General features: G+C 37.5%; 1 protein-coding gene across 6 annotated transcripts in view; it reads right to left on the reverse strand.

The window, feature by feature from the left end:
• Positions 1-10,322, reverse strand: part of TENM3 (teneurin transmembrane protein 3) — a 321,566-nt gene extending 311,244 nt beyond the window's left edge. For all 6 annotated transcript variants that reach the window (XM_059817992.1, XM_059817991.1, XM_059817990.1 and 3 more), the window contains exon 1: positions 10,091-10,322. In XM_059817992.1, coding sequence (XP_059673975.1) covers positions 10,091-10,322 — 232 coding nt within the window. The remainder of the gene's footprint in view (positions 1-10,090) is intronic.
• Between the last annotated feature and the right edge of the window lie 665 nt (positions 10,323-10,987).

Genomic DNA, 10,987 nt, shown 5'->3' on the forward strand with positions numbered 1-10,987 from the left:
CTACTGTTCCTTTGTACCTTGTCTTTTTCTGTCCGCCTATAACACCTTCGTGCCATTCAAAAATCAAGTGCATTTTCCCCTCTAATCACTCTGTGATAACACATGACAAAAATACTCATACTAAATTTAGAAAAATTGTGAAACAGCTAAAGCTATACAGATGCAAAACTATGATCATGGACCTGAGGAGAACCAATCTTGCCCCTTATATTTCCTCGATTCCCTACTTAATCCTGATTTATTTATTTTTTTATTAAAAGAAGTCTCATTTATTTAGAAAGCAAATGAGGAAAAATATTTTTCTCAGGTTTTTATTTTCCATCTACAGACCACTGCATACAAACATGTCCTCATAATACAATGCTTATCATATAAGCTTATTGTATAAGCAGCACTGATGTCAAAGTGTTACTGCAAGGCTCATGCTGTTTTCTGCTATTTTGATATGGGAAAAGTACTTATTTCCTTTTGTATCCATTTTTAGAGAGTATATAGTGGGCATGTTTTTCCTATTTGAAGCTCCTTACCTGGAGCTTGTTCTCAATACCTCTAAACACTTCCTGTAGAGTGGAAGCCAGTACACAGCTACACCACATTTTTGAAACGCTTCACCATTTCAAACCAAGAGCTCAAGACTACTGACCTGATTGAACAGTACGTTGCCTTCCTAACTCATACATATGACAACTATGAAGGAATAGCTCTGTTAACTGCAAATTGGCTGCCCTGTTCACTTTACTAATTCCTGTAAAATAGAGAGTTCAATTATGTGCTAGTCAACAGATGGAAAAAAGAGCTTCTTTGTATAAAACAATAGGCAGCAAAACTGTCCCTCCTGTTCCCAGGGCACTAGCTAGGCACTACAGGACCACTGAGAACATGGGGTAGATGTCACCTTCCTAGATGATCAAAGCAGAGGTAGACTGGTTTAGCAACAATTCCACACAATCCTATGGGATCTTAAATATCATCTACTTTCAAGTGTCAATTCTAGCTGTTTTTTTAATGAAAAATATGTAACTTCTTTGTAAATAAAATATTATTTTTCTTCCATTTACTGGGGCAAATACAGTGTGACACACTTACAAAGGTGGTCCTTTTTAAGGAAAGGTTTTGAGAGGAAGGACATACAATTGGAAGTAAATGTACAGTAGGATAACAAATTTGCTGGAAGTGAAAGGACAAAGATTTTAAAAAGGAAAATAGCAAAACAGAGGCCTTGGATACTCTATAAAACTCTGATAAGAAGTACACAAACGCTGTCTCCAGAAGTCAGAATGTTAGGTGGGTAAAAGACAATTACATGAAAGAGAGAATGAGTAACAGATGTAATACCACCCATTCTGTCATAGAAACTTCACAATATATTTACTAAAAAGGAGTTTTCAAAGCTCTACTTGCAGACTTCTGTTTGCTAGGATGCAAGAAATCACAGTGAAGACTGACAAGTAATGAGCTTTGCCTATGTTAACATTTTTTCTTTCTGATTTGGCATAGTATTTTGTTGTTATTACTTCAGCCTGATTTTCTCTTTTGTTTTTGTGATAATTATCTGTGAAATTTAAACCATCCTAATCCACTGTATCACATTTTCCTCCTGTTTTTAATTCCTATGTTTTTCTCTTCACTCATCACAACCGTCTTCCCTGTCACCTCTTAATCCCTCTTTCTTGACCTTTCCGCTCTATTCACTTTTCCATCTTAACCTCCTTTTCTTGTCATTATCTGATGTAGAGTGGAGCTGTAAGATACTTATGAAAGACAGTTGCTTCTCCAATATATCCTGTAAACTACATAATATCAAACAGCATTAAATATTAAATCTTAGCAACTGTGCATATGATTTTCAAGTGCTCATTATTCTGAGCAAACATTAACCACACAGTTCTCCCATTCCTTATGGGCTTTCAAAAGTGTATGAGGAGCTAAGTAATGGTCCCAGTGTCTTCTGAAAAAGTTAGCGCCAGATATTGCAAGTTGTCTGAGCTGCACTTACTGAGCCACTCTTGGTAGAGGAGCTTTATGTAAGACTCAAAACCTGAGTCAATTCTACAAAAAAACACCCCCACACTTACTGTTTTGTGGGAAATATACCATTTCAAACCTAATATTTAAACCAACCATGTATTTTTACTAGCATTTAACTATAGAATCACAAGGACATATTGACTGAAATGCTAGCCTGGGGAAGTTTTTATTTTAAGAAATAGAGTAGAATCAATGTGAGTGAAACACAGTATCTTCCTACCACTGGTTTTCCAAATTACAGTTCAAACATGCAGACTCTTCTGTGCAGTAGGGGAGACTCGTAATTTTATTCCCTGTTAGGCTTGAAGGTGGCAGGGGATCCTCAGTACTAATCCACAGACTAGAACATAAGATCCACTTCTGGACACTTACACTGGATTAACCAGTATAAGGATAAAGGACTGTTCATCAAGCCCTTCTGAAGTTACTTCAGAGTAAGATTAAAGTCAGCTGAAGATAACTTCACAATTACACAATTCAAAGCTTCAAGCTACAGCATCAGCAATCATGTTCCAGTAAATGAATTAAGAATTTAAATATTACGGTTCCAAATTTGGGGATTTTATACAAAAATCTGGGTTTATGATTATGATTACATAATATACAAACTAAATTAAGAGAAACTAACACAGCTGTCCAGATCATGGGCTGCAAGGGGAAAAAAAAAAAGGATTCTGTGGATTTAAAAAAGAAATAAAACTCCATGAGTAGCAAGGAACACAAAGTCTTGATCATGACCAGAATGACAGTGTAGACATTTTAGGCCTATATCTTAATCTTTGGATCCTGGGACCAAATCATCAACATCTCAGCATCCATTTATTACAAAACACAAATAAAACCTGAATTTGATAGATGTGAAGAAAATATGACCCAAGGGTAAGCAATATAGGGATGATGGATATCCAGTCTGCAGAGACCCTACAACCACAGATCTAACAGGTATGAACTGCCACATTAAGGTCAGTAGGATGCTAATGACATGACATATGGCTTGAAGTGGGGAAAGAAGGTGAGGAGGAAGGGGGCAGCATGAAGAGAAGCATGCAAAATATTGCTCGGGCTCTCTGCTGTTCCTCCAGATCTGGAGGAGAGAGAAGTCTATCTATATTTCTGCCTTCCCATGAGGGAAAGGCATGTCTGCCACCATAAGTAAGCGGAGAGACCCACAGAGGAGTATGTCTCACAGTATGGTACAAAACTTGATTAGTTCAACAGGCTCTGAACTGGTATAAAGAAAAAACCCAACACACCTATTAAGAGTAGCTCCATACATTTCTATTTGTAGGATTTCATAAACAAGCATCCCACATGCATGGGAATCAGCTCTGCAATGCATGGACAGAATGAGGTGCTCAGACCATCGGCTGTAGGTAAGTTCAAGAAACATGGAAAAATACAGACCCAAGGATTCTGCAGAAATGAAAACCTCTTTTACTTCCTCTCTCACTCACGCTTCTGTCACACCCATTTCTGTAAACACACCATTTCCATTCTGTAAACCCCCATAACGAATGTAGTGTAGCATTGCCTTAATTCAGATTTTCTAGCAAAATGTTCATTATGCCGAAGACAAGAAAGGATTTATGACTCAGACATATTTATGGCACTGCAAAGCAAAATAAGTAGAAACACAAAACTTCAGGCAAACGTGTTCCCATGGCTCTGCCATTTCCTCTTTCAGCTTTAATAAGCTCAGTAATGCTGAGAACTGGCTCTCAAGCCAGTAAGTTGCGACGCTTTACAAACTCATTTCAGCAAGTATCAAGGAACTTTCTGACGAATTATTCCTATTTTACATCTCTGCTTTGCTTTCCCCATTTATTTGCTAGTGATGGAATAAGCAATCACTCACAGCTTGGCCTACAGCCCAGACTCTCAGCCCTAAGCCCTCTACACAACGGACGGGACAGACGGGGCTCTTCAGCCTCTTTAATTCCTCCCCTCACCCCATCTCTAACCGCACACTTTTCTAGCTTTATTCTCTCCATAGATGTTAACACACTGAAGTCATCTTTCATAGCCATGCATGTGACCCATTTATTTCCCCAGTCCTCAATTTAGTTTTTATTATGAACAGGAGCAGCACATACATCTCAGTATATAAGCTACAGAAACATGTAAGAGCAATTACAGACTCTCTACAGTATCTTCCTTTCCATGAGGCTGAAAGTCCTTGTGAAGGCCCCTTGCTCACCTTATAAATCCTTAATCATTATGATCAAGAACTTAATTCTCTTATTTTGCAACTGGACTAGTCAAAGACAAGGTTGTTACTCTGCGGACCAAAGCTGTGTAGAAATGCCTGATCAAGCAGTCTACTGCCAATAACCAAGGTTGATTTTTCCCTGGAGAATCACAACTGCCTTTTGTCTCCAGATCCGTAGCTCATCTACAGACCATGACCCACAAGGGGCCAATTTCAACTAGATGAATACCTTAGAGCAAGTGTGTGTATCACTGAGCATGAGCCAAATATAGTCCTAATCAAATAAAAGTGAAATGTTTTTCTTAGTACCACTCTGTAGCTAATAGAGTAACTTTAAAAGTCAACAGATCCTTATCACCTGGAACCTGAAAACCAATTAACTTCTTATTGTTGCTTTAAGAAGTAACTAGTATAGCCATGAAAGACGATAATACTACTTAGCACTTACAGTGCTTTTCATCTTCAAAGCATTTTGCAAACGTAAACTAATTAATCCTCCCAACACGCCTGTGAGGTGGGTAAGTGTTATTATTCCTATATTACAGTGGGAAAAAAAACCACCTCTGGCAGAAGGTTACGTGCTTAGCTCAAGGCCACAAAATTATCCAGAACATACTGGCACTGTATGCTGCTTACAGAAGTTACCCACTCAAACCAGGCCGATGCTGCAGGTGGCCCTGTTTTAGCGTAACAAAGAAGTATCTGTCATGATGACAATCAGGCCACATCTTGCACTGCCGTCAGGAACATAAAACACTAATTCTAATAGCTGCCTTAGATTTTGAGAGACAGTGCTTGCAATGCCACTGAAGGGTGATTAATTTGCTCATTGGGAGATCACAAAGTCCCTTCTATATCATTTCATACCTTCTTGTAAATAATCTGCAAAATGGGCTGATTCAGTTCTATTGACAGTCACTTGCCTACCCAATAGTCCAAAATCAGCTCATCAATAAGTATTGGAAGGTCAAAAATGGTCTCAAGTATCTATCCTTCCATTGCTTCAGACAGGTAAGTTTAAAGTACTCGAGCTTTAGGTTTAAAAACATGACCATTTAAATCCTTTAATCCTACAGCTGACATTTATGGTGACTGAAAACATGAATCATTTTGCTATCCAAATAACTCATTCTGAGCAGCTAGTATTTAAAAGCAATAGACTTTGGAGTCATATTACATTAGGACAGAAGTTGCAATTAACGTTTCAGGTTTCTGAAGTCTTAAAAATGTATCCCTGACAGTGTTTAAAATTTTAAATAATAAAATAAAATTGTTGAAGCATATATATCACTGTTTCAGGCCCCTCTTTCACTGAATGGGGAGATTTTTCTAGCACCTAAATCTAAGTCACAGGAGTGTCAGCTGAACGATAGCTACGATACATATACACAGTGTAATGTACTGTACACGGCTTTGCTTTTCAGCAATCTTGTATCAGTGATCCAGCATATTGTGAAGGAAAGAAATTCTTTTTCTTTCCTTGTTTGGTGAGTTCAGCCCCTCTTTTTGTAACTCCAAGAAGTTACTAGGTCATTTAATCTAGTTTAGGCACTTAAGTATTCCAGAAGAGAAAAGGTACAAAACCATGCATACAAGTACTTTCTCCTGCAAAACTAAAAGGGGTAGCATGAAAATAAATTGACATTGAGGCTTGGCTGACAATGAATTGTTCTGATTGATAAACATGGTGAACTCATTCTCACTGCCAGCTAGAAAAACCAAGTAACTTTACCTGCAGGCTAAACTATAGTTGACTCAAGCTTTCAAAAAGGAAAAATTTAACAAAACCTGCACGACCTCATCGAGTCTTCTATTAGCAAAAGGTGTCCTGCTGCTCAGCTTTTAATTTCACATAGTTTGCAAACAGTGCTGTGATTATTTTGTATGAAAATACAAACATGTGGAAATCTGCAGTGCATCCCTACCACCTGTGCTTATGGGTCAGCCTCCCACTCCTGTGCAAAAACTCACTGACATGATACATGGATCACTCTGTAGGATCACAACACTGTCCTGCAACAATAAAATTCTTTGAAATGGAACAATGACTCCTTACGAGGTATTGCATATTCCTCTCTTCCCTTTAACATGTATCTGATGGTAAATAAAAACCAGTTTTAGCATACCTGTGTTTATCTTACTAACTTAATTCACCAGTATAAAAAGTTTTTCAGTTCTTGTGAGTCCAGGTTTGATTCATGATCTCCCTCAAATAATTTTCCTATTGTTATATTATTACTTCCAATTATTTTTTCCAAATTCAGTTTTAAAAATACTACTTACCTTCCGCACTTCCACAATCTTTCCCTCCCACTCCATAGTCATGTCACACTTTCAGATATTTTTGGATAGCAGTCTCCTATGTACATTATATCACTTCACACAGGAGTTTGATTTTGTAAACACAGGAATTTCTCTGTACAACAGAGAAATTCAACTTTATACAGTCAGCTTTAATCCTGAATTCAGCAATATACTTGGGCATATTCCAAAATACAAGCATTTAGGTTGCTGAATTCACTTAGAGAAGTTGTACGTTTAAATCAGGCTGCTCATCATAGTTGGATACTTCAAAGCATAAGAAAATAGGGGTCTTCTCCCTAACACATACACAGCAAACAATCATATCAGCCCACCTTGGAAAGTAAATAGTCTTTCATGGTGCTTCATCCACTGTCAAGGATGAGATTAGGTATCTTCTCAAACATGCAATATAAAATTGAGTACCTAGCTTAAAAATACTTTTAAAGGAAAAAAGCTCATGGTCTTTATTTGCATGGCTAGGTGCTGAGTTTAATTATTCACAGGCTTACTAATTTTTTTGAATCTTTTGTCGGGATTAACAACAAAGTGAAAATAAATAACTAAACCAGAAGTTCTAAAAATAGTAGTCTAAATAATCCTCATCTAAAAAGTTTAAAAACAAAACCAGTCTTGCAAGAGATGAAGGGGCTTGTGAAGAAGGGAAGGAGACCACAGTAGGTCCTACCTCTTGTTGATGTTAACTGAAAGCATATTGCCTAGATAAAGTTAGAATTTCCTAAACAAGCACATCTGCTCTTCCAGTCTTGTCAACTGGGTTTCAAAATTAACACGATAATCCCAGTTTTATGATAGTAAAATATTTGAATGTGAAATATGTTTTAAATGCTGTTTTTAGAATTACAAACATATGCATTTTTGGGCTCTCATTTCTATTTATGCAATTAATCTCAAGCAACAGAAATTCAACACACAAGGAAGAAGATTCTGTGACTGGAACTGACAATTGGATAGCTTCCTCTCCACAAGTAAGGATCTCCTGGGATAAAGCTACCACTGAACAGGGCATGCCTATCTCCTACAGCAGCATCCCTTTCTGAATTCCTACCATGTGATTTTGGGAAGCTGGAAGCACAAAGAGGTGTACTGACACGACTCAGGAAGAAGAGATGGGAAAATTCTGATCCATTAGCAGAAAGCTTTGAAGGGCTTTACCCCAAAAATATTAGCCATAAAAACACACTGACATTTTTAAATTGTGCCACATCTGAGAGACTCGAGAAACTCACATAACTGCTTCAGTAGCTTTCCAGCAGACGCTGAAAATCTGATATTGTTATTTTACACAGTCTGGGCAAAAAAAAAATGAAACACTAGTCATGATTAATTTTAGAAATTAATTTCCAATTAAAGGCATTTATTAAAACTTGCATTTTTGCTTATAGTTTTATTTCCTGTTGATTGAGCAGGCTAGAATGTAATTAGACTGTCAAAGCCACATATCTGCACTCTATTTCTAGACAGAGAGAAAAAAAATAAATACAGGGAAGTGTGTTTTATATATTATTTAAAAACCTTTGGAATGACCTTGAACACCTTTTCTACAAAATGCTTCCCATACCAGAAGCAGTAAATTCTCTCAGTCAAAGATGAATCAAAGGAACACACTACCTAAGACTGCAAAACAAGCCCTTTATAACCTGACCCTATCAAACCTGCAGGTAGTCCCCAAAGGTCCTAAACCAGCATGCATTAGAGGAAGTCAATAAGCCATACAAAAAGAATTGAAAGGACAATGAGGAAAATCAAACGGGCACAGATGACAGTGCTGAGACCACTGAAAGGTGAAGACGACACTATACATCCCAGACTGCCATTTTAGGCCTACAGATGTGTAATTTATTGCATATTGGGCAATAAGTATTAGCTAAATACTATGTGCTTTACTGAAGAAAATGAAGAGGGAAAAAACCCCAAGCCCCAGTGTACCATCATATGTACATGCCAGACTACATAACTTTTTCCATTTTGTTATTGCTGTTTAAAAAGAATAGTACTCTATTCAGGCAATAGATTACGAGTTCATTAAATAAATGGTACCTATTTTGATATAATTTTGTCACTAGTACTAAGAAAGTGTCTACAGTACAGGTATTAGGAAACTTCCTCTTGATTTTACCTCATTAAAGTAATGAGATCAAGGTGACTAATGACTTAAAAACTAGAAAGTAGTGATGACCTGAAGCTTCAACACATCACAGAAACCAAAAATACACAGCAGAAAGCAGACAGACTACAAGCCTCAGTTACAGGAGCCTAAGAGAAATATTTTTATTTCCCTTGCAAACATTTGTAGGCAAAGAAGTCAACACCATCTGCCCAGCTCTAGTTCTAATGTAAAGTTATTCTACTTGGAACAAAGAAAAAACACCAATGGGGAAAATATTTTTAAACATTTCTAAAATTAAAACCAAGGACTTCCTCACGAGGAGGAAGCTTTCTTTTTCTACCCCTAAATCTATTCTTGTTTCCTCATAAAAGAGAACATAGCTTTTATAGAGAAGACTGAGGCGTAGGTTCACATAGCTTTTGGCCTAAACTCTATCCTTTTAGATAGCTGGGCTGCAGTACTCCACACATTTCATAACTTTTTTTTTCTCCTTATATTAAGTAGTTTAGTTGTGGAAATGTAGAAATGCCAATTCCAGAGACTACAGTTTTGAATCCAAAAGTGATGCATAAGTGCTTAACCCTAACTGGAACGAAGTGCAATCTCCCAGAATCACTGAAGTCCAAACAGACCTCTTGAGATCATCTAGTCCAAACCTTCTGCTCAGCTACAGTGAACTACAGCAAGCTGCCCAGGACCATATCCAGTCAGGTTTTGAGCATCTCCACGGATATTTAGATCTCTTATGTCTCTCCAGTCCTGGACTCAGAAATTGAACAGTGAGCTCTAGCAACCTGTTAGCATCTGGTGAGATATCATAAATATCCATGAAAAAAATCCCCCCACAAACCCAAATGCATCAATCGTGAACTAATTTACCTTATTCACTGTACAGTGCTCTGTTACTGCCCTTGCAAGCTAAAAGATAAAGGCACTGACCTAATGCATGATTCGTATGCTCATCCACACATGCTATGTTTCCCCAAGCCTGTTCATAGGGCTTGGCCTTCTTGGAACAGTTTTATTTGTTTCTTTTGATTCATTTTGAAGCTATTTACATTTTAGGTATATTGGAGTGGCAAACTCTTGGGCAATCTGTTAATGAGTTGAATTTATGCTGGGCGTCTAGTTTTTAAAGTGTAAGGCCTGAACACTTCACACTTGAGTCTGCAATGTTGTCATTGACCCATTGCCCAACATGGGCCATTTACTTAACTTTCCTGTGCATCGTGTATTATTTATTTCAAAGATGGTACACAATGCTTTCCCATCTTTGTAAAACATTTAGGGAAAGACAAGTGAGTTGTACTATGTGTGTAGAGTTATGAAACTGGTATAATAACATACTTTTCCCGCAGCAAAAATGCCTTGCTACTTGGTACTAATGAATTATACACCCTGAATTAAAACATCTTGCCTACCTTGTCTGGTATACTCATCTGCTTCTCTGTGGACCAAGTCTTTTACCCGGTTTCCATACAGCAACCTAGAGGAATCATGATCAAAAGCCTTCAAGGTTTCACTGGAGCTGTAAGACTTCTGTGTAGGCACTCTGCACTCTTCATTTTCTGCAGAAGAATTTGTATAGCGCCGTTCCTTGTCCCGTCTGCTCTTTGTCAGGGAGCAATAAGGTCTACGTTCCTTCACATCCATACTTCATTCCTTCTCTGTGCACATCAGTCCAGCTTATTTGGAGTCTTATCTACATTCAGCTTACATTCACCTGTAAGAAAATTAGAAAGACAACCACAGATGTGTTACAATGTTCTCTAATTGCTGTGATTGCTTCCTAACTCTCTGGAAGAGAAAGAAAGATCTGATCAACAATGGGTGAGACGCACTTCTGTAACTTTGCAAGACTTCCAGAGTTTCACGCACGAGCTACCCTGATCAAAAAAATTAACAAAGAAATTATTGTGAATAACAACGTAATACTTCTCATTTTCATACAATAGATTAGAAGACCAAAAGCAGACTGAGAACTGGGCAGAAAAACCATAGCTTTTCAACTTTAAGAACATGTCACTTGCCTAAAGTCTGTCTGTAGGGAAGTTATTTTCTCTTTTTCTGAGAAGGATGCATGCTTTAATGGCAAGTCTGACTTCCCTCTGCTTGTCAGAAACTTCTGGTTTTAATGTCTGTTTTTTATATACAGACTTCTACAACTTTTTATTGTCATTTCTATTCTACGAAAACTGATCTCATCAAGAACATATACGCATAATTTCACAGTCAGCTACAAAAACATTATAGCTGATATGCAGGAAGACTTTTCCAAGGCAGTATATTCTACATAACTTGTGCTAGAAAGTACAAAA

This window comes from Gavia stellata, chromosome 5 (assembly GCF_030936135.1).
Source record: "Gavia stellata isolate bGavSte3 chromosome 5, bGavSte3.hap2, whole genome shotgun sequence".
In the NCBI taxonomy this organism is placed as follows: Eukaryota; Metazoa; Chordata; class Aves; order Gaviiformes; family Gaviidae; genus Gavia; species Gavia stellata.